The sequence below is a fragment of the Taurulus bubalis genome (assembly GCF_910589615.1).
Source record: "Taurulus bubalis genome assembly, chromosome: 1".
NCBI lineage: Eukaryota > Metazoa > Chordata > Actinopteri > Perciformes > Cottidae > Taurulus > Taurulus bubalis.
Window position 1 is genome coordinate 46,001,132 of NC_136589.1, and position 24,781 is coordinate 46,025,912.

Consider the following 24,781-nt stretch of genomic DNA (forward strand, 5'->3'; position numbering starts at 1 on the left):
AATAAAAAAAAGTGTCTTCATAAGCCTTTAGTTCATATTTCTGTCAATACTGATGTTAGAGTCAGTGTGTTCCAGGAAGAGATGAAGTAATACTGCACAGAGGGGGGTTATTAAGGAGTTTCTATATCTGGGTAGAGGATGCCAGAGCAGAAAAGAAGGAGAAGAAGAGCGAAAGAAGGGGGAGAGAAAAAGGATATTAGGAGGAGAGGAGGAGAAAGTCTATATATCTCTATATCTACTAGGGAAAAATATCGAACGCACAAAGCAAATGAACAGGAGAGAAGAGGGAAATGATGATTACTACTAAGATGAGAATATTTAATCAGAACCATGATAATAATAATAATAAATAGAATATTAATTAAGAATATCAATAATCATTATCATCAGGATAATAATAATATTACAGAATAAATCTCGTATTTTATATATATATTTTTTTTTCACTTTTTTTTTTCTCCATTGAAATACAGTGATCTCCTCAGAGCAGACCAATGAGGTTTCAGCCTCCGCTGGCTTCCGATTGGCTGTTGCATATGACATCACAGCTAATGGTGACCAGGTAGACATGCATCACTTCCTGCCCCCGCCCGTTTCCTGTCCAGACAGGAAGTCCTGGCACTGCCATGGTAATCGGTAGCGAGTGACATTGAAGTCTGGGGAGAAAGTATTTTGGTGTTACAGTTGGACGCGCCCCATCCCTGTCCCGTTCTTACAGTCACGTCTACAGGTCACTTCAGTGAAACGGACTCTGACGTACCTGCATCATAGCCGTCCGATGACCATGACGTCCACGACCTCTCCCTTGTGCAGTTCCACATACTGCTCCGTTTTGGGAGGCAACATCAGCAGACCGTTGGCGCTACGCATTGACATTAGCCTGCTGGAGACCTGGTTACCTTGGGGGGAGAGAGAGAGAGATTGTGTGTGAACCTGTGTATGTGGGACGTTTGAGCAGTTTTTAACCGGTTGTACAAATTAAATATATATTTGCTTGAATTCTCTTAACATCCCAAAAACAAGAAAAGAAAACCCCAGTATCTGTAGCTGTCCCAGGACGGCAATAAGCTCCTCTCATCCTTTCATTCAGATATACGGGCCGCATTAGATTATTGGATGGGCAACATCAGACACCTTTTTTGAAAACACCAATTATTTTAAGCCCACGCCCACATTTTCCGTTTGAAACGCATATTTCTGCTCAGTTTACGCCCGGCGTCCACACCACTCCGAGGTTTGAGAACATCTAAAACAACGTTTTTGTGTTTGAAAATTCTACCGATGGCGTGCAAGTAAAGAAAATGTGGTGTTGTGTGGTTAGGCACTGAACCGGAGACCTTGGACAACGATAAGCGTTCGCTAGTCGATCGGGTCTTAGCAGTCAAGGGATTGAGTGAAAGACGTTAGTAGACTATATTAATTGATCTATAATCTTGTTAACTTTTTAAGCGTTCATTTGAACGTACATTTGATGTGTGAGAGAGAGAGACAGAGCGAGACCTGCAGCGTTGTTTGAAACATAAAACTTGAGTGTGTGTGTGTGTCCAGTGCTTACCTGTGCTTTGTGCCCAGGGCAGGGGCTCCTGGTGATGCCAGGTGAGAATACAGCGGTGGTACTCGGGTCTGGGATCCAGCTTCACGTCACAGGAAAGCTGAAACAAACAAACAAACAAACAAACACAAAGAGTTACGAACTTATCAAATTTAGATTTTATATTGTCTAAAGCCTAAAAGTAGCAAAAGGATCACTTGAATCCTTGAAACATTGTTGTCTTGGTACATTGCTTCCAACCTTTGCCTGGGAATTACATCTATTCTCTCCCCGAGAGTGCAATGAGAAGATCGACACAATTATCATGTCTGTACACTAAATATTATTGATGACTCTTCATTCCTGCACAGATATCTGCAGGTAAACACATGTTTGTAGGTTTCTGTTCAAAGCTGTGACGGGGTCCGAGATGCATTTTTGTTATTTATTTTTAAGCGCTCGCTGTTACCATGGAAATGCCTACCGCTTTGTTTTAGATCAACAACGGTTCAACGTTCAACGCATTCGCCATTTGCAATGGTTTATGGGAGGAGTAGTTCCTTCACTCTTAAAATATTTATGTACACAGTCTCTACCTTTTTTGCTGAATTAAATGTTTTTTAGGTCATGATTGATTTTGTGGCCAGTTGGCTTGGTTCCGTGCAAAAAATAAAAAATAAATAAAAAATAAAAAATATATATATATATATATATATATATATATATATATATATATATATATATATATATATATATATATATATACGCACACACAGTATATATGTGTTATATAAAGGATTTTCTGAAAAGACAGCGGAGTGAATGAATGTGAATTTCATTTTGGAAACCAGAGTCTTTCAGAAAGTGGACGGTCCCTAGAGGGACGTTCTCCTTTTAATCTCCTGAGGTCAAAGGTTGGTTGGAGCTTGTAGGAATTTAGTGTCTTTCCCAAAAGACACTGAGTCAGCAAGACGGGGATTGGTGGGTTACTCAATAGCTTGGGTTGGTGATATGCTGTGTGTGTGTGTGTGTGTGTGTGTGTGTGTGTGTGTGTGTGTGTGTGTGTGTGTGTGTGTGTGTGTGTGTGTGTGTGTGTGTGTGTGTGTGTGTGTGTGTGTTACCCTAGCTTTAATAATTGTTGGTCTAGGGTCCAGAATGCCTTGCATCTTCCTCAGAGCAGGAATCACAAACAGGTTACATGTCACTACTGCAGACACTGGGTTACCTGAAAAAAACAAAAAACAATACCTGGTTACTATGGCAACTGCACAGAGGACATCCTGCAGACCAAAGTTAGATGATCAATAGATCATTGATACAGTTTATCCACAAGTATCCACTCCGGGTCTCCATTAGCATTAGCAGACGTGCTAGCTGCCATCTCTGAACACTAGTGGGACCCAGAAACACCCCGTACATGGATTGTACTCACTGTAAATGTGTCTTGATGTCTTAATCATGACCAACACGGGAGACCATGTGCCAAAACTGTCCGAACTACGCGTCCAACGGAACCACACTAGCGTTGGCCGAGCGTGAGAACTTTGAAAATGTCTTCAGGACAGTAACGTGCGTGTCAATCAATTATCAGAATACTGGTAGAGTTTGGATGATCAAAGCAATGTCATGTGTGCAACACATCTGAGTTAGCAAAGAAAAGAAAACAGATCTTATTGGAGGTGCGTTTTGATTGCAAGTGCAAATATACAAACTAAAAGTCATATATATGCCCACAACAGATCAAATGCATCTGGTGGACTACCACGGCCTTCAGTAGCCTCGTCTCCTCAAACTCTCGCTTACTTAGCAGACGTAAGAACACTAAAGAGTAACTAAACCCCCCAAAACACGTTATCAGCAGAAAACCAACGTGTACGTGTATTAAGCAGTGTTGTTGATGGATTCAAGTCCTCATCTTCCATAAATATCAAGTAATGAAAAGAACCGCTTCACCAAGGGCTCGCCTTGTCGGTCTTTAGTGTTTGGCTCTGGTTCACTGCAGCGCGGGCGTTGCAGACAGACGACCACCTGAGGATCGGTCTGAAAATTCACTTTGAAGGTCGATCCTCTCCCGGCATCACTCGACCAGGCTTCACCCATATACTTGACGAGGTATGACGGAGCTGTGACTAAACGGATTTTAGCCCCTCCTCCCAGCTTTATTCACGTTCTAGAGGCTTTGTTTTTCTAGAGGCAAATCTCTGGGGTTCAGTTACTCTTTCATGATGATTACATCTTTAGGCCCTGACCACACCCACACTTTAAAATACAGCACCACAAGACAAGTCTTAAATTGAAACTAATGCCATTGCTTTCAACGAAAAAAGGTGGGACAAATCCCTTAAGGCTGACATAAAAAGGCTCTGCAGAATAACTATTGTATGATCAGTGTTCTAAAGGCAAAGTGAGAAAAGATTTGTAGAGTTCAGTGGTTTGAGCCATGTGGTCAAGACCTACTTGTAATAACGGAGACGTATGATTTGTGATAGAGGGTAAACATGCTGTTTTAGGTTGGGGCTAACTGCCTTTGGTGAAATTTGTGTTATATAAATTGGAGCTTCCCGGTTTCTACGTCATCACATTGAGGACACCTGCATTGTGTCGAATGCTGTAAAGTAATGCAGAGTACGTTTTAGTCCCAGGATACGGGACTCCTGGAAATACACATCCAAACTATTTCCCTGTCTCCTGAGAAATATAACCGGAAAAATGTGTTAGGCGTAAACCAAAAAGGGCGACACATACAAAATATATACGCATTACTGCAGAAATACATAATTCCTTCACATCCGTCCCGTGTGGATCGGTATGGCCTCAGTGACTATCTATTGCACCAGCACTGACTGCAGTACGCCTGTTCTGAAAATGAGCACGTTGATTTGCATTTTGCACTTCAAGCGCACCACGTAGGCTGCAGGGTTCCTTTTACATTCAACCTACTGTGTTGGCTGATATGCACATTGCACAATGTTTGAGATGCTAAAGTAAAAATACAGAGATGTTCTGTTAACTTGACTTTATTACTATATTTAACATTGCTTGGCTTTTACAGAAGGCCAGCAGCAGCTGCTAACAGAATCCGTCTTGGCTTAATTTAACGACTTCTAAAATGAAAAATTACTTGAATTAATGAATTTTGTTCATTCATCCCCACTACAGAGTAAGTGTTTGAAGCAACAGTAAGTGGCAATCAGAAATATTAGAATTGGACACTTTAATCTTTGGTAATGTTCACTGAATGTTTCTGTTTAGGCTAAAACGTCATTTAGAAGTTATCAGGACGTCTTTCTTCCAAGCAGGATGAAAAGGGGATCTGTGCAGTCCCAGGTCATTTAGGGGTTCAGCATCAGGACCTACTTCCTCTCGGTGCAGGGGTTAGTGGTGGCCTGGCCTCACTGGCCTCACTGGGGCCTACAACCTCCAGCAGGGAGGGCCCAGTTTCTCTGAAGTTGAAGTTTCCTTTAATAACAACAATACATGTACAGTGCCGGATTGGAGCAAAGACCAACACACTTCAAATCCCATGGGGGCCTAAAGGAAAGGTGCTTTCGTCAAAAAGAGACTGGGGGTTCTACAGAAGCTTCATCAGCCAATATGTGTTAAGTCTTGTTTTTGTGCTCTTCAAAAGGACAGTTCTGCCCATTTCTAAGCCGTGTAATCTTTTCATTGGGACAGAAGGAAGTGCTTTTTTGCCCCAAAAGAAGTGCAGTCTGAAACTAAAATGCACTGAGATGTACATGAAATATGATGAACTTTACTTGAAGCTCAGTTCTCCTTCAAAAGCATTGGTTTTGTCTCACATTGAGACACTTGCGTGTTACTCAGCGAATCGGGGTTACGTACGTACTTACATTAACTAGCCTAAAGTTGCTCCCTGCAGCTTCAGTGTGTGTGTGTGTGTGTGTGTGTGTGTGTGTGTGTGTGTGTGTGTGTGTGTGACTCGTTAAGTGTGCTAGCCATCAATAGCAAACCACCCACAAAACTGTGGCATCACTTATGCTGCGTTCATTTCACACCAAACGTGGCTCGAATTTGACGCGCGACCAGATTACATGCAAAGTCAATGCACAGACGCAATAGGTTTGCGAAAAAGCATTTTTTTCCGCCGGGAGAAGAGAGAAGATTTCAGAGGAGATGGGGTGGATTCCTTTACCGACTTCCTTGGTTAACCTCTTCTCTATTGATTCCATGTTCATGAAGAAGGAACAGCTGGAGGAAATACTGCTCCCAAGCGGACCGGATCACAGTTGTTGTGATCTTTGTTGTCGCAACTTGTAGTTACATGTACGGGTGAGATGCACATCAGGCTATGCATAGATTCCACACAGAAGTATTAATCCGCTTCAAAGAGCAACACATCTTGAAAACGTATGACGTCTAAACTACGGCACCAATTACTTGCCCTCCAAGCCAAGTAGCATCTCTACACGTCAGTTTACCACCAGGTGGTCACCTTCGATTCTGAATAGTGAAGCAGGTGCTGCATTCTCTCTTCTGTCCATCAGGGGGCGACTCCTCTGGTTGTATAGAAGTCTATAGAAATGACTCTACTTCTCTCTTGATTTATTCCCTCAGTAAACATTGTAAACATGAGTTTATGTCTCAATCTCTAGTTTCAAGTCTTATTCAATACAGCATGAAGTTCATTTTGTAAATGATGCTCATTTAAAGTCAAACAGACCATAAAGCAGGGGATGCTTTAGGGCGGGGCTACAAGGTGATAGACAGGTCTCTACCAGAGCGGTATACAGCATTTCCACATCAAGCCTACACAGTGCAAATATAGTCACTTCCGGTCATTGGTAGCAAAAAGACCACGGTGACGGCCAAAATGCCAAAACTCTGGGCTTCACAACGGCCGTCTACAGACTAATGGGGGACTATGGCCACATCTTATACACAGTCCATGGGAACACCAGTGTGATATTTCCCAGCGTCAACGCGTATTAACATTGAAGGAAAAAGCTGCATCCAGGCTTCCGTATGACTTCTTCTGGTCTGTAAAGAACATGCAGTCTGTGGGTGCATCCCAAGTCTCTAAACTGCATCACAGCTGATCAGCTGTCAGTCGCTTTAACAGCTGACAGAGTTTTGTCCGGAGAGTTTTTAGCGAACATTCCAATAAAAATGCACTTAAAATATTGATAAAAATGATCGTATGTTTTCAGTTGATTTAATTCAATTCAGTTTATTTTATATAGCCCAACATCACAAATAAAAATTTGCCTTGAAGGGCTTTACAATCTGTACACATGACATCCCTATCCCGGGATGTCACATCCCGTGTTATTTAATGGTGTTAAACTACTACTCATAATAATAAAGACAAAGTTATCATGAGTGTCAAAGTGGAGATGTTTTTTCTGTCGTTACCCGTTTAATAAACTGCATTGAGTATTTATATACTGTCATGTGTCCTGCTTATACGCGAATGCGTCTTATTTATTTATTTATTATTTACATCGGTATGTTTTGAAATTCTGATTGTGACATCATTAGAAAATAACCCACAATATAAATATAGTTTCTCTTCATTACGTGTTGTAAAAAGTGTTTCCTCTTTCCAGCTCTCTGATTTTAATTACTTACATAATAAAAGTTATTGAGGAAAACAACAGATCAAATCTTTTTTATAAATGAAGAAGTTGTTTGTGATCCTTTTGTTGTTCAGAACTACATTGAACATATTTTAACCAGATGGTGAATAAGAAAACAGATTTAATATACAGCTTGAGTTTAATCTGTGATCGTTTCACTCTGGTATGAAACTCTAGCGATCAGTCCGCTCAGCTGCAGCGTCCAATCACATAACAGATGAACAGCGAGGGGGCGTGTCCAGCGTTAAAACACTTCCTGGAAGCCTTCACTCAGGGCTCCTCCGTCTTTAGAGCAGAATAAGAGCTTTGGGACGGCCGTCAAGATGGCGACGGTGCTATGTGTGGGTTCGGGGCTGGAGGGAGGAGCGACCATTATAAACCAATGGGGACGTTTGTTTACAGACTGGACCGACTCACGTCCGGCTCAAGCAGGTCAGATTGTCAAGACACACACCTTGGAGGTTTCGTTGACAGCCTAGATTGAGTCACATCCGTTTGCAATAGAGTCACCAATAACATGTAAGCTGCGTCCGTCACCGGCCTGATACCGGAGTGTGGTTCATTTAGTAATATGGTTTCAGTAACAAGGGACTCGGGCCAGGAAAGAACAAACACACACACGCTACCTGGCAGAGCAAAGATGAGTTTCCGTGTTCCATCGATGTCAGCTGTGGCAAAGGTAGTAGGAAGACTGAGGGACAGAAACACACGGGTCGTTATCTTTCCTCTAGATGTCACTAGAGGCAGTGGTAGCATCGACAAAAGGAGTAGCAGCAGTAGTGGGGTAGGATACAGTAGTAAAAGCAGTCAAATAAAAGTAGCCGTAGTAGTTGCAATAACAGGGGTGGTAGCGCAAGCAATACTAGCAGTAACATCAGTAGAAGTAGCAGCATTAATATTTGTAGAAGAAGTAGAAGGAATAGTGACCTTAGTAGTATTAGATTATAAGTAGTTGAAGGCGTACAAGCAGTAGTAATCATAGTACTGGTAGTGGAAGTACTTAAAGCAGTAGTAGCAGCAGTAAAAGTAGAAGTAGTAGTAGCAGCAGTAGAAGTAGTAGTAGAAACTGTAGAGTGGTGTAGGTATGACTCCTAGAACCCAGAAATGAGTCTGCATTTTTGCCTTGAAGTCAATGATTTTGTGGTTAGATGGCTGAAGGTATTTCAACGTTTTTGTCTACAATATATAAAGAGGTCAGTAAATACCGCTTTTGTGAAATTGAGAAGATTTTACGTGACTTAAAAAAAGGCGGTCGCTATCAAGCGCCTAAATGAGACGACTCAGCACCACCACCAGAACACTAGTCCTCCTTTATACTTTGGTGGTGGTGGCGTGAAGTCATGTGACCGCTGGGGAGTTCCCGTAAAGCCTAATGTTAGCTTTTTTTATTTCTGACGATTGCCTTTGTGCTCCAACAATCTGAAAAGGGGAATTCATTTGTGAAAATGATGTTGCATGACAAAACAAACGCAAGTATCATAAACGTTTGTTTGCCACAGATTATTTTCTGCAATAATCGGAAATCCAATGGAAAAGTCCCGTTGGCTTTATGTGTAGGAAACCGGCGTGATGCAGACTTCCTGTTGGACTTCAAAAACACGTCATCCTTGCAGCACTCCAGCAGTAGTAGCAGAGGTAGGAGGATTAGCATTACGAGAGGAGGCTGCAGCATGACTCACATGAACAGTGAGTGAGTTTCTCACCCAAAGTCAATGAGTTTGCATATAAAATCATCTTTCCCCCATTTTATTAGCCGCCCCACCCAGCCAGACTACTCCACCCCTCTTCCGCATCTCACCCTGGCTTCATGAAGACTCGTCCAAAGTGGATCTGAGCATGAAGGTCAATATCCAGCACCTGTTTGAGGTAGTCCTGATGAGACACACGAACACAGAGAGAACACTGTGAAAGCTGAACCAACTGTGATCAGTAAGTGAGAGGAGACGGGTCAGAGGTGGGAAGGTTACCTTCTCTCCCATGGACACACCCCCTGAGGTGATGATGACATCGGCGCGACTGATTCCCTCGTGGAGAGCCGACAGCAGGTCATCAGGGCTGCAGACACGAGAACGACAGAAGTACCTCAGTTTACGACTTAAGGGGAGTGCTACTATGCTGTGTAACATCTTCTGTGGCTGAGTGAGGAGTATTTGCTGAGTCACAAGTGGCATTATGGGAAGTGAAGGATGCAGTTTTTCTGGAACTTGACCCGTAATTGGGATTCATTGTCTTTCACTCTGTCTCTTGCAATTCCCACTGCTTAATTAAGATCAACAAGAAATGAGTACTCAATGAAAGAAAACTCCCACCGTTGGATATTCTTATTAATAGTTGTTGTCTTAGTTATTTTGAAGAAGAATTCATAATTTGAATAATATTTTTTCTTTTTAACATGCCTCATCTTCAGTCTGCTACAGTTTGTATTTCCTACATTTCCCAGAGTGCCTGTTCACCAGGTACAAAGCATTCACTTCAGTTCAGCCCAGGAGTGCAAAGTACATCTTCAATAGTTCATCAACAGTTTGTTTTAAGCTGCCTGAGAATGTGCTGGCTGGAAACTGTAATGAAGAGAGAACACATGTGTTGTATGTATATTCCATATATCTCTATAACCAAAAGGGGATGACTGAAATGATACAGTAGGTAAGGTGCATACTTCTGCATACTGCAAGGGGCTGTAAAAGCATGCATACTTTTGCATGCAGCAAACTATGTTTTTTTTTATATTGTATACTTATACAGATATTTCCTGAGTTCATTACGATATATTCTTTCTTGGTCAAAATGGCTGGCAGCTAAACTCCCCATCAAATGTAGTCTGGGCTGTATTTTTGTTACTTACTTGTCTCCGACGATACCCAAGTTGATGGTGGGATATCCGTGCTCCTGGATGGTGGACAGCAGGGTTGAGCGGTTGGAGTCTCGGATTTTCCCTGGGTGGAGGTCATCCTCTGGATTTAACAGCTGCGCGCACACGCGCACGCACGCACACACACGCACACGCACACGCACACACACACACACACACACAAGAATATGTGATACAAATATTTTAAAGCCACGCCTGCGTGTATTTTCACGATCCGTTCATGTGTGCGTACCTCGTTTCCGGTGGACATGATGGCCACCACGGGGAACTTGTGCACGCTGACCTCGGTCACTCCCACTGTAGCCAGCAGGCCGATCTCTGACGGGCCCATGTGTGTCCCTTTGGACAACACACACTCCCCTCGCCTGATGTCATGACCTATGGGCCTGTGCAGACACACACACACACACACACACACACACACACACACACACACACACACACACACACACACACACACACACACACACACACACACACACACAAACAAACAAACACATTAGATCAGAATAAGCTAGTGGCTTTCATAAATTCTAAATACTTTTTGGCTCCGACTAACAGATGTATACATTGGTTGTGAAACAGTAGCCTTATGCGGTTGTTATTTTAGCCTTGATTGATTGATTGATGATTAAAAAGCACATGACTTATTTTTTTTATTTTATGACAAGGTATTATTAATCGGATGACATTCAGACCAAAGTAGGCTATACATTGTGACTTACAGGGAGATACCAAGCAATTATACACTACCGTTCAAAGGTTTGGGGTCACTGTTTTTTTCAATAAAGATAATTAATCAGAAATACACTATACATTGTTAATGTGGTAAATGACTATTCTAGGTGGAAACGTCTGGTTTTTAATGAAATATCTACATAGGTGTATAGAGGCCCATTTCCAGCAACTATCACTCAGTGTTCTAATGGTACATTGTGTTTGTCATCGCATAGAAGACTAATGGATGATTAGAAAACCCTTGTGCAATTATGTTAGCACAACTTAAAACAGTTATGCTGGTGAGAGAAGCTATAAAACTGGCCTTCCTTCGAGCTAGTTGAGTATCACATTTATGAGTGTTCTTAGAAATGAAGACTATTCCATTTCAGAAATTGCGAAGAAACTGAAAATGGAGAAGAATGGAACGGCCCTTTGTTTCACAAACACATTTTCCGTCACTGCAATGACCCCACTGGGAGAATCGACAGTCGCGTCAGGCTGAAAGTCATTAGCCTCGTCTTAGTTCCTTTTGCACATTGTGCTCTGGTGTTTACCTGATGTCCTGTCCGGGCCGGGCCTGGACCATAATCCTCACCTCCAGCTCCTCTGTGCCCTGAAATAAGCCAGACTCAATATCGCCATGCCTCCTGATAACAACAACACATACATGGTTACACTAGACAGCGGCCGAGGGAACAGCCTCCACTCATGTACTCACATCCTCAGACTCCCTCAGCAGCTCTGTGTCCTCCACCTGGACCACGGCGTCGGCCCCGCAAGGAATCGGAGCCCCGGTCGTCACCCTCATCACCTGACCTGGCATCACTGTGTGTGTGGGCTGCACACGCGCACATTGAAATCATGAATGTGTTTCGGAAAGAAAATTCAGTGATGATCCAAATTTTTATATCTCATCTTTTCATACAAAAAGATAGGATTTCCCTGGAGACGCTCTTTGAGTCATTGTTGTCATGCTTTGCTATGTTTGGCTATGTGACTAGCCGAGAGTGCGCGTACTAAATCACACACACACACACACACACACACACACACACACACACACACACACACACACACACACACACACTCTGCTGGTTGGATTTGTACACGCAGAAGTGCCAATAGTTGTGTTGTGAGCAGTGCTGGAACTTGTACTGCTAGAGCACACTAATGGTACTAGCTTGACTGGAACCATACCAATAGAGTATTAATAGCTGACCTGTTGTCCAGCCTGTGATTCTCCCATGATGAAGCGATCTCCGGGGCCGTCAGCAGCTACGGGTCAACGACAACCGTGTTGATTAGTTTCATTACGTAAAATGTGACGTAAAATACAAGATACTGTGGCATGACAAGGGGACAGGTGGTGGAGGGACGCTACATCCCCACTCAAGATCAATGCCCACACCACAAAATGGCCGCCGGGCTGGAGACTACATCTCCCAGGCTGCCTCATCACGCACCCAGCTGCAGGTGCTTAAGGCCGCTAATTGAGGCAGGGATGGGAAGCTGGATAAAGGGCAGAGCGGAGAGCACATGGAGAGGAGAGCTAAAGAGGACATTGGACCTTTCAGTTTTGAGTTGGGTTAAATAACCCCTTTCTCCTACGGTATGCTTTATGTTTGTGAATGGACTTTATTTTATTTTTTTAAATTACCTTGCTGGTGGGAGGGAAAATAAACCTTACATTTGATTTACACCGTCTGTTTGTGCCTGTTTTCCACTCTGTTGCATTGCCCCACTCTAGCCTGCCCTAGGGACAACCCGTGACACTACAATACTTTGTTATCGAGGCGCAAAAGCATCGGTGGCAAGCATTTTGGCACAGTATGGTCCTGGAGTCAGCCGACATTTCAGAGCCTGCAGAGCCGTATGGGATCCATGAAATTAGACCCTGGCCACAGAATTTTGTATATTCAAGTGGCAGCCAAGAGGACAGTTTACATACAGAACAACAACAGGGCAACTCATTAAATGCCAAGATGTGAATGCATGGATGATTGCAGCCAGGTCAAATTGAATGGCATTTCCATAGTTCCCGTTTTTCACCCGTGTCCCCAGATTACCGGACGCTGTATGGTAATAGACGGCATTAGTGGCCTCACCTCGTACAGCGTAGCCGTCTTTCACAGAAGCGGGGAATGGAGGAAGGTTGTCTTTGGCATAGATGTCCTGAGCGAGCACTCGACCCAAACCGTCTGCAGAAAGGAGCCCGGGACATGTCGGTTTAGTGCACAGTTTTACAAATATTACCAACAACAAATGGAACGCACCTCTGTAGTTAATGACTTCAATTCCCAGAATAGCCGTCATCTCTAGAACAGTGATGAAGGCTTTGTCCATTGACGTCAACGGGAACGGAGACATGCGATGCCGACGTGCCACCTTGCTGATGTCCACCGCACTGTGGCCTACAGACAGAAAGGAATAAGAGGTGGACCTGTTACTGTAAACAATACCACAAAGTTTAAACACAGATGTAAGTTACTGTGGCAAGGCTGGCATGTAAATGAGGCACACACACACACACACACACACACACACACGCACTGAACTTACTGGCTCTCAGAATGTTCTCATTACTGCCACATCGTGACTGAACCTGCAGAGAGATGGGACAGTTATTCTATATTTGGTCATTGTTTGATGCAAATATATGGCAGGGAAGATCTCTCCTACATAACAGGAAAGTCTGGCCAAAGGCTGTCATGTTCTATTAATAACGTTTAATACACAGGACATGGACACGCAAGTAGTTCTAGCTGGGATGTTCAAGCCAGGTTTGATTGATGCATCAGTCCCTTAATATGTCCCTTAAATGGCACACAGAATATCGTCCATGTCTGCTATGGAGGTTTCTCTCTTGCACAGCGTTATCAAAACAGTTTGTAAAACCTGTGATGACATTTTACCTTCTCCAGATATATCATACCCGTTTACTGCTTTTATTATCATTTTGAACTCACTCAGTTCTTGATATAAATGTTAATAACCGTGGTTTCCATTGAATAAAAAAAAGTAAATTCTTGAATAAAGCCAGAATTCAAATTTTAGACATGTCTGGTACTAACAATAAAAAGGAAAATTAAAAACCATTGAGGACTGGTGAAAATTCCTGTATACTTTTGACTAACTTGGTAAACTGAGTCATGTCCTACTCACCACTCTGCTGCTCTCGCTTCCTCTTTTACACAGAAATACCGTTGTCATTCTCTAATTTATATATTTTAAATCAGTGTTAAGTTTATCATCAATGAAAGACAACATCTCCTGTGCTCATGTTTCAAAATAAAAGCCTACAAAGGAGAAGGAGAGGTAGTACATGCACTGAATGTGTTATGCAGCATTTCAACCACAAAGGCTGGTGTCAAAATCATGAAATTTATATTATTTTTTCTAATAGTGGTGAGTGAGACATGGATCTGTTGTTGCATTGATGGAATTAGTTAGTCCTGCTGAAAGTTTTGAGTTTGCATTAAAAGCAAATTAAAATGGCAGCAGATGGGAAAGATATGATATAAAAATAATCAGTACATACACAATAAGAAAAACTAAATGAGGCCTTGAAATGAAGGCCTAAAAGCTTGTTGCATAAATAAAAAACCTGAATCTCAGGAGTCACGCTGAATAAAAATGAAGGCCACTATCATATTAAAGTTTGTAGTCATTTAAACATGACCTATAAGAAAATTCTCTCTAAATTCGAGGGTTTTGTCTTCTTTTTATCGCCTTATTGCCAATCCCTTGATATCAATTGGGACAAATTTTACGTGAATGTACCACAACTGAAGATTTTTATTTTTCAGTTTTGCCAAACAGTCCCATTCACTCCCATTCAATTCCAAACAGCACACAAGGCCCGGAGACTTTTAACCTATGGGTCGTCCATCCCTGGGAGAGAGGCCGACAGTGACGAGCCTTTGCATTTGGTCTCGCATGAATACAGTAGGGGTCACATTTAATATCCCCATCCTCGACACTTATACCGTTTGGTAGGGGATCTTAGTTGTTTCATTTATTTATGGTTGAAAGACTTTCATTTTCAGAGATTCTTATATCTTAGTGCTCATGTGTATGTGTGAGTGTGTGTGTGAGAAATCGTACGTGTACCTTGGGTGTCGGGCATGAGGCGGTGGAAAGGCGGGAGGTGGCCTGTGTTGCCCGTGGTGACTCGGAAGGGGTGGAGCTTAAAGAGGCGGAATCTCGAGGAAGCACCTGAACGCCTCGCGAAATGATAGAGTCCGGGATCTACACACAGGCGCGCGCACACACACACGCACATACGCACACACACACACACGCACATACGCACACACACACACACGCACACACACACACACACACACACACACACAGCTAAGTCAAAGAATTGTGTCTACATGGTGCTTGGTTTTAGGGAATGCAAAATAGACAAACTAATCTGGTGAAGCAAAAAACATTTGCTGCAACTAAAACAGATAGAGTGCTTTATCTTTCATTTTCATTCATTCTACATTTTTTCCCCTCGTGTCCACCTGAAAAGTTATGAGAACATAGACAGCGAAATCATGTTTCATATTTAAGTCAAACATGTACCAGGGATCTATGGAGGGTTTTATGGTCTCTGTTCTCACAATGAATCGCCAAAAAAGGACACAGTAATTGTCCAATTATTCTTCAGATACATAAACGCTTTTTTCCCCAGGTTGTAAAGTAAATAGCCATCACACCGACAAACTGCTTTTATAAACGATGGTTGAACTAATGCAGGCTAACATGATGTTATATAATAATAATCAATTATTATCTAGCAACCTGAATTACATATAACAGCAGTAGGAAGAGTGCAGAGAACCGTGATTGGCTGTGAGCTGATCATGTGACTGTGACAGCCTGGCATGACACCATGGCTAGCTGCTTTACCGCAGCTGCCCACTCATTCATAACTGGAACCTTCTGTATCTTTCCTTAAGCGAGAGTATAGATGTTCTACTTATAAAGTTTACATTTTACATGTAATGACACAATTTAATAATGTGGTTAGTTGGATAACTAATGGATCTAATGGACTGGTTCTTATTTTATTGTGTTAAAGCTGCGTTAACGTCCTGGCCACCTGGGAGCAGTAGAAACAAGCAGCTAAAATATGATTGAGTATTATCACCTTATAAAGTTGCATCTTTACACATCCAGCAGACATTTGTATCCACAGAAATAATCAAATTCATTTTCACTCCTTTTTCGCTCCTTTTAGTCTCCATTAGCTCCCGAGATAAACATCTGCCTCTTTAGATGCTGAATATCCAACTTTCTAGTCCTAGCTTTGCAAGTCTGCTGTTTTGTTGCTGGGCAAGTGGAGCAGCTTCCTTTGCTCGAAAGCTACAGATATATCTTACACAGTTCATAGAAAGGCAGATAAAAAAAAAGTAAAAAACGGTTATCCATATATAAAGAACAGGGCCGGGTAGAAAGACACGATGAAGTGACCAATGACAGGGAGAGGAGGGGTGTGGGAGTGTCTCACCTGCTGGTCATGGGTACAGGAGCAGGTGAAATGAGTGGGCGGGGCAGGCGTGTTGCTGAGCACGTAGGGACCGCCCTTAGCCATGACCGCAACATGGCTTGTCTGATGGACACACACACACACACACACACACACACACACACACACACACACACACGCATGTCCCCAAAAACAGACAGGTGAATGAGATGAAATGGAGTGCTGGTTGATGAATGACTTGACAAAAAGTGGACATTTTCCTGGAACAGCTGCTCCATTGACATACTTCTAAATATTAACTACATTTTGTCGGCTCCTAGTTATGTTCCACGTCAAATTAATTCAAGTATTTGGACTTGTGAGATCTGTATCTTGATACATTATCTGGATAATGGCATCGACGTAGACAAGGTCACCGTGACGTCACCCATTGGTTTGTGGACTGCCGTTATGAAGTCTCAAGACAAGCAATTTCGCCGTTGCCATCTTGGATTACAGCTGACGCCATGTTGTTTTTTCCACAATCGATACAACGAAAGTGATCATATTGGAATGCGGAGAAGTGACGCAGAGACAATGAATACGTCTCTGGTAGCGGCAGAGACCTGTCAATCACCTTGTAGCCCCGCCCTAAAGCAGCCGCTGCTTTATGGTCTGTTGGACTCTAAATGGACCATCATTTATTAAATGAACATCATGCTGCATTGAAGACTTTAAACTAGAAATTGAGACCATAAACTCATGTTTACTGAGGGAATAAATCAAGAGAGAAGTAGAGTAATTTTCTCATAGACTTCTATGTAACCAGAGGAGTCGCCCCCTGGTGGACAGTAGAGAGAATGCAGGTTTTAAGACATGAAGCATCGGCTTCACTCTGCAGAACCGGAGGTTGCTGCCAGCATCTGAGGAAATTCCGTCTCGGCATTCCTGATATTGCGTTCATGACAATGGACTGGACAGACAACCTAAAAACATAATGCCTTTGGCCACGGCTATTGCCATAGCGATGCCAAACACGCGTCTCTTTAGTTGTCAATCATTACCAAAATTCACAACATGTTTATATCTAATTAAATATTCAGCTTCAATCCACATTTGTTGGCGTGAAGCCTTTCAAATACTTTCACTGCGGTCTAAAACTGGTCGCTCTCCCACTTGCTGCGCATGCACACACACACTTGTATTAACAGACTTTATTCAAAAACCACAATAGAAGCTTTGAATGTCCATTGTTTGTTTCACATTTAGGGAGCCAGGGCTGTGTATGAATACAACAGAGAGTAGACATTCACTGAATTTGACGTGTTTTGGATTACAGACTAACTTTAAATAGGACTTTGTCTTATTTTCATTCAACCATGAAAACAAAAACTTAAATTACGGGTAAAAAAAAATCACGACGGAATTTTTACGACCGTCAGGACCCTGGACCCGTGTGTTGCACATCGTGGTGGCTCCACGTTCGCCAAGGAGGGGGTCAGCTGTTAAACATGCGTCATATGACCTTGATTTCAAATTAATTTTAAGGACGTGGGCACACAGTAAGGAGCGCAGGCTGAACGTATTACGACGTGATCTGCTTCATCCAGACAAGATATTCAGATACAGATTCAAACGTGGTCTCAATGTCTCATGTTTTATATTTAAAGTAGTTGTTATTCAAGTTGGATCCCCAGGAATGTTAGAAGAGTGTTCAGTGTGTGTCAGTATATGTTCTAACAGCAACTTTCCTTAGTTTGACCCAGACTAGACTTAAACAAAATAAATAGATAGGAATGTTTCTGATGTTCTGAAATGCCCTGCTGCTTATTTAATTTATTACTAATAAGTGATATTTTTTCAGTCTTGCAGCAGCAGTTGTCTGTAATCCAGAACCCTACTGCTGCAATGACCCAATTTCCCCACAGGGATCATTAAAGTTTGATCTATCCCATCTCCGGCAGCAGCAGCACTGGTCCTGGCGACTGGTTACCTTGGCAGCGATAGCAGCTGCGGTGATGTGGGCGGAGCCATGCTGGTGATGGTGGTGGTGGTTGTGCACATGTGGACCCCGCCTCCTGTCGTCGTCCTCCTCCTCCTCGTCCTCGTCCTCCTCCTCGTCGTCCTCGCACTGGGTGCCGCGCTCCATGGTGTGCATGTTGATGTGTGCGTCGATGTGCGTGTTGGCCAGCAGAGGGGAGGGTGAGGGCAGCTGCTCCAGAGCAGCATGGGTGGAGTTCACCCTGACGATGGCCTCGCGCAGCAGGTCGATGGCGTGGGGCAGAGCGGGCAGGATGAACTGAAAACACTCCTGGAGGAAACACGACAATGAGCAAGTTCAACTCCGGAGCACTTTGGAAACATTGGATTGATTGTAGCCGCTCAGTACTTTCTTACTTAAAATGCAACTGTATTTAACAATATATTGATAACATGCTGGGCAGGCAGGGTTCGGTTGGTTTTTGGAGCTTTTTCACTGAAAACAGCAGCCAGCTTTAAAATTTAAATTTAAAAAAATGAACAGTTAATGTTGCAACACCCTTAAAATGGAGCTATCCACTATATTTTGTCAGGAAGGGCCTACTGTATAGCTACGATGACGTACCAAATCACTGCCATGCAGTGGTTAAATTCCTTTTTTTATTTTATTCTCATAACTTTTGGGTCACAAAAATTGGGTTACTACAGTATGTAAAAGAGCAAACCCCAGAATGTAAAGGTGGGAACAAAGAAATAGAAAAGGAGAAGAACAGACATTGAACTATTCGGCGTGGTCATTTGACAAGGTCAAAAGAAAAAGTTGGTTGTCGTTATGGTTACAATAAGCGTGGTCAGTGGGGCCGTAACGAGTGTTGGTTGATCTCTCTCTCTCTCTCAAGCAATGGTTTTGTCCCAAGTAAATGTCACGTCTTTAACTCATCAATATGCGTTCTTCATCAATTTCATGACCAATGAGACACACTTGACAATTTACAATATATTTGAAAGTTAATGTAAGCATGTGTAGGACTCTAGCAGAGTTCATAAAGCACAGAATCCCACCTGAGAGCCCTTCTTGCTCCCCGGCAGGTTGATGATCAGGGTCTTACCACGGATGCCACACACCGGCCTGGAGATACAATGCAAGCAGGGATCAGATTACAGCAGGAGAGGGAACCACACACACTCATCTGGTTAGAATTGAACAGATTAGCAGATTTAGTGCAGCACATCCTGGTGCAGACGGCCCGTCTCAGTTGACCGACGGTGAACAGTAGAAATGAAAGTATCAAGTCTTCACCTGGACAGCATGCCTAGCGGTGTCACGTTGAGTGATCCCATCAGCATGGCGAGGGCCATACCCGGAGCCTCTCGCTCGATCACCTCTCTGGTGGCCTGCAACACAGAACAGCCTCAGGTAGTTGAAGACATCAAAGTCACTCGTTTGGTTAGAATGCAAACTACATTTCTGAAGCAGTGTGTTCAGTTAATTTAAAGACAGGGCTCGCTAGTTTAGTCTCTAATGGGCCGCTTGGTTACGCTCGTCTCATCAGCGTGACTCCTGTCATCCCACCGTGACAGGATGCATCCACTGTCTAGTCCAGGGGTGCCCATTACGTCGATTGCGATCTACCAGTCGATCGCGAAGGTAGTGCGGGTAGATCGCGGATAGATCGCATGCCATTAAAATAAAAATAAAAAAATCAGACTTTTTTTATTTATTTATTTTTTCTCTCTTTCAAAAACTTTATCGACAAAACGCAGCTCCCAGTATGCAGATGAGTAGGCTCGTTCGAAAGAGCTGCACCTCGCCTGTAATCCAGACGAGAGCAGGCGGGAGCAGCAGGGGGCGGAGTCAAAAAACTGTGGTCAAGTTGGAAAGTTTCAGTAACAGGAAGTCACAGAAAAAAAGGACTTCCTGTTAGTTCAGAACTTTAGGCTTGTAGTAGTTTACAGATCACGTTTGGATTTATTCATATGTGTTTATAAATATATATTTATTTTGTTCTTTTTATGTCTGCATGTGAAATACATTACTACTGGTTTTGATGTGTGTTGTAGAAATAGGATTTTGTATTATCAACCACACAAGATGTTTTTAGATTAAACATGAGACTAATAGTCAACAATCGAGCGTTAAGTATTACAACTACACGTAAAATAAGGATTTTCTATAATAGGTGTTTGCTGTCAGATCTAAGAGACAATCAGCTCTCTGAGGTAGCGACAGCCAGGCGTTTCCTATCATGCACTGCGCCACACAGTTGCTCTCGTGAGAATAACGTTGACCACGTGTGCATGATGTCTGTTTAGCACTATGCGCTAAAATGCTAAACATGAAAGAGATCATGGATGTGGCAACGAAGATCGCCTGTTCTGTTCGAGCGAGAGCTCTTCAAAGACGGCTGTTCCGTGCGCATCTGGAGAAGGCCGACTGCATAATAACCATCCACCATGACTGATGACCATTTGAAAGTCTGCCTAAGGCTCTGCTGACCATTATTAATGTAGGTAGGTCTTTTTGGCAACCCTGGTCTAGTCTGTACGCTATGAGGTCAGATCTCGCTCGCGTTGGGTTCTGATCAGCCAGACCACATGCCGAGGAGGTCTGGCTCGCATCTAGTTGGGATCTCAGTGAGGCGTGGACAGCATGTGGACACAATCGGCAACAATTGATCAAACATAGGTCAACATCGAACCGCAGGGAGGAAGAGTGATCGGCAAAAATCACATCGAAAATACAAGTGTAACCACGGCCATGCTTACAGTTTTTTTTTTTTTCACTTTCTCTGTGTGTTTGTACCTCAGGTGTTACATCTCGTGGTGCAAATCCGGTTCCTCCGGTAGTGAGAATGAGATTCAGCTGCTGTTCATCGCACCACTCCAAAAGAGTATCCTGTGCACATGTAACACACAAACAGTTTACAACTACACAAAGCATCCTCTTTCCCTGGAATGCTGCGGGCCCAGGAGGCCGCTGCAGTGGATGAAGACACTTCCATTCAGGATCATATTACATCTCGAGTGCGTCTTCTTCTCTGACAGATTGAAACATTTTTTAGTGCCAATGGGAAAGTGTGCAAAGTCCAGTCTGCCCTTCATATTGCGATGTGTCTCGTAAAACTGGGAGTGATGGGATTGCTAGCAAGCTCGAAGCGACGACACATACCTTGATTTCATCAATCTCATCTGGAACTATCTTGTAGGCCGCTATGACTCCTCCTAGCCTGCAGGAGGGGACAAATACGGAGTGAGGGTGAAGTCAGTGCATGTGTGCACTTTATGCGTCAGAGTGAGTGTGTGTGTGTGTGTGTGTGTGTGTGTGTGTGTGTGTGTGTGTGCCACAGACTATGGGGTCAGACCAGTCTTAGTATTAATGGATGCACACAGGGATTCACAAATGTATTTTGTGATTCATATTTATATATATAATATAAAAATAATATAGTGCTCACAAATGTGTTCCTGATGCTTCCTGATACATTAACATTTTTAAATTATTGTCATTGAAAATATATGTTTTGAGATGTATTTGCAATTTTTTGACATTCACAAATGTCATTTTTTTCAGCGAGATTTAAAAGTATGATTTCATGTGATCACACAAAGCGTACATCTGTGCAGTCTCCGGCCATGAACAGAAGGAAACTGACTACGTGCAGCTGCCAGGAGGTCAGAGGTCAACCTCGACATGGCGTATGGTGGTGGCATTCCATGGCTGCAGTCGGAGTTATGAATGCGTGCTACGCAGCAAGCATTCATAACTCAAACATATTTACTCACACAGACCAAGACAGTTATTAATTACACGTTTTGAGTACCGCCACCAGCCTCCATGTTGAGGTTGACCTCTGACCTCGGGGCAGCTGTATGTAGTTAGTTTGATGACCATCCTCCTGTTCACAGTTGCAGAGAGTGCAGATGTAAACGCTTTGTGATCAAATGAAATCGTACCGATCGAATCGAATCGAATGTACGATTACGTGATTGGCTGAAACGGAGGGAGACGTCCGATTAGCGACAGATAATTCCCTGTTGAAGAAATGCCATTCATGAATGAAGCCGAGGAGTCTAAAAAAATATCCTTTTAAATACATAAATATGTGGATTTCTGTTACATTTATTCAAACGCAGTAATATGCGCGTGTGCATCAGAGATATATATTTGTGTTTTTTGTTTACATGTAGATATTGTTTTACATTTATGTACAAAAGACTACTTGATCACATACAAAATATCCATCAGTGAATCCTTTTGTGTGCATTCATTAATATTGAGACTGATCTGACACCATAACAGACTCTGTCTGTGTGTGTGAGTGTGTGTGCTCACAGTGAGGGATCATGGACCAGGTCCTTCAGGTTGACTCCACTCCTGTCCTCAGCCAGGTTCTTGAAACAGCTGTCACTGACTAAAACAGAGAGACATTCAGGTTACAGGACAGATGTGTGATGCAAAATAAATCTACTCACTGAAACGCTGACTGGTTGCCTACAACAACAAAAAGAGGTGGAACCTTGGATGATACTAATGAGACATTTCAATTAAAGTTCACCCATGTTGTTTTATTAGTTCATTTTATAGTATTGTAATACATATTTTGGTATATACTGTGCATTTTTTTATATTTAATATTGCTTTACCTGTATCTATAAATGCTGCTGTATCGAAAATATGTCTCCTTGCGGGTTTAATAAAGTAACTATCTATGTCTGTACATTTAATTAATGTTATTGCCCAGAATTTTAATTAAGGGTGTTTGCAGCTCGGTGTCTAATTAATTTTTTACAGGCCTCAAATGCAATTTTGTCCGTTTTCCAAGGGAAACTGGAGAGTACCACATTGAAAACTCTGATTGTCCAGGTCCACTTGTGTGAAATGTGTAGACTAACACAGTGATGTATTACGACTGTCCAGTGGGTCTTACAATGCAAGCAGTCAAGCTTCAGACTTTGTTCCAACATGGGCTGGTTCTCCCTATGTCCAGTCTTTATGATAAGCTATGCTAACCAGCTGCTGGCTGAAGAGCTGTATTTAACAGACAGATATCATGGTGGTAGCCGTTTTCTCTTCCAACCCATACCAGGAAAGAAAATAATAACGGTACTTTCCGAACATGTTAAACTATTTGTTTGAATCGATCTATTTCAATCTAAAAATTATATTTTGAAAAGTTAGTCCACATTTTGCTGAACACAAGTGACTTCTCACCAGATAACCCAAGCTGTTTACACTTTTGAAGCATTTGCACACATTTTCATAACAGCCCCTCTGCCACAGGAACATGTAACTTGTTGTGAAACATTGGTACGCCTGGTTCAAGGGCAAAACTATTTACAGAGCATGCAGGCCATCAACTCTGGTGTTTAGGTGAAAGTGAGTGTGTGCTCTAATCCAGGTAAAACTACCACGGCTACAGTATAGATCCAAATGTTTGTTTTGTAGTTTTAAATAAGAACAAAATGATCACAGAATGAACAAGTTACTCTAAATATTCTCCAAGAATGTAGGGGAGTTGATTTCCGAAGGATGTTAAGAGGTAAGATTGGAAATGGGACAACAGCAGCAACACATGATTGAATACAGCCTGAACACACAAACACGCATTGTACACTTTCTGTATTGACACACTGTTAGTAAAGTCAATGGGATCACTGGGCAGTGAGCGTGAATAGTGGAGTCCAGCAAAACCAAACTTTGACCATTTCTCTCATTTCTCTTACTCTTCAGACATACTTTAACCCCTTATAGCCATGTGACATCATAGGGGAAACAACCAGTCACATCCCAATCTTACCAATGACTTGTTCTGAAAGAAAGGGAGACGACATCAGTTGTGCTCGATGTGTCTGTGGATTCAACAATGAGCCTCCCTGACTTCCACCATAAGTTGGATAGAGTATATGACTTTAATACTACTCCGGCTTTATTATATTGTACTAACTGAATTGATATATAGTGAGATCCTAACTGTGTGACTTGGCACAGTGGGCCGATTTGATAGAGTGAAGCCGACCGAGCCCGCCTCCCCAACAGCTGAGATTACAAATCTCACCAACTGATACATAATCTCTCAATGACGGATAATAAATCAAAGGATTATAATTCTTGATGCAATAATGTGTTCACTTTAATTATGTAGCTGGTAAAGTTGGAGCCAAGTTACTTTCCACAAGTTTAGTTTTAGTTGTAGATTTAGTAGTAGAGGACCCACCCATATATATATATATCTACAGTGGCTTGCAAAACTATTCATACCCCTTGAACGTTTCCACATTTTGTCACATTACACGCCATAAACATGAATATATTTTATTGGAATTTTATGTGAAAGACCAACACAAAGTGTCACACAATTGTGAAGTACAAAGAAAATTTTACATGATTTTAATATTTTTTCACAAATAAAAAACTGAAAAGTGCAGTGTGCAAAATGATTCAACCTCCTTTTCTCTGAGTGCAACCAATTGCCTTCAGAAGTTGCCTGATGACTGCTGAATGATTGAATGTTGAACAATGACTAAATAGAGTCCACCTGTGTGTAATCTAATCTCAGTACAAATACAGCTGTTCTGTGACGGCCTCAGAGGTTTGTTAAGAGAATATTGGGGAGCAAACAGGA

General features: G+C 42.4%; 1 protein-coding gene across 1 annotated transcript in view; it reads right to left on the bottom strand.

Annotated features, from left to right (window-relative positions):
- Window positions 1–475: 475 nt before the first annotated feature.
- gphna (gephyrin a) overlaps window positions 476–24,781 on the bottom strand; it is a 28,395-nt gene continuing 4,089 nt past the window's right edge. Inside the window, exons 2-24 of the mRNA XM_079214956.1 lie at window positions 22,492–22,570; window positions 21,328–21,385; window positions 20,962–21,054; window positions 19,459–19,553; window positions 19,221–19,287; window positions 18,172–18,489; window positions 16,221–16,322; window positions 14,828–14,965; window positions 13,277–13,319; window positions 12,991–13,128; window positions 12,823–12,915; window positions 11,937–11,992; window positions 11,436–11,555; window positions 11,272–11,330; window positions 10,230–10,383; window positions 9,971–10,092; window positions 9,096–9,183; window positions 8,927–9,000; window positions 7,755–7,819; window positions 2,653–2,756; window positions 1,556–1,652; window positions 761–899; window positions 476–656 (exon numbers count right to left, since the gene is read on the bottom strand). Of these exons, the coding sequence (XP_079071082.1) occupies window positions 766–899; window positions 1,556–1,652; window positions 2,653–2,756; window positions 7,755–7,819; window positions 8,927–9,000; window positions 9,096–9,183; window positions 9,971–10,092; window positions 10,230–10,383; window positions 11,272–11,330; window positions 11,436–11,555; window positions 11,937–11,992; window positions 12,823–12,915; window positions 12,991–13,128; window positions 13,277–13,319; window positions 14,828–14,965; window positions 16,221–16,322; window positions 18,172–18,489; window positions 19,221–19,287; window positions 19,459–19,553; window positions 20,962–21,054; window positions 21,328–21,385; window positions 22,492–22,570 (2,297 nt within the window). The 3' untranslated portion in view covers window positions 476–656; window positions 761–765. The remainder of the gene's footprint in view (window positions 657–760; window positions 900–1,555; window positions 1,653–2,652; window positions 2,757–7,754; window positions 7,820–8,926; window positions 9,001–9,095; window positions 9,184–9,970; window positions 10,093–10,229; window positions 10,384–11,271; window positions 11,331–11,435; window positions 11,556–11,936; window positions 11,993–12,822; window positions 12,916–12,990; window positions 13,129–13,276; window positions 13,320–14,827; window positions 14,966–16,220; window positions 16,323–18,171; window positions 18,490–19,220; window positions 19,288–19,458; window positions 19,554–20,961; window positions 21,055–21,327; window positions 21,386–22,491; window positions 22,571–24,781) is intronic.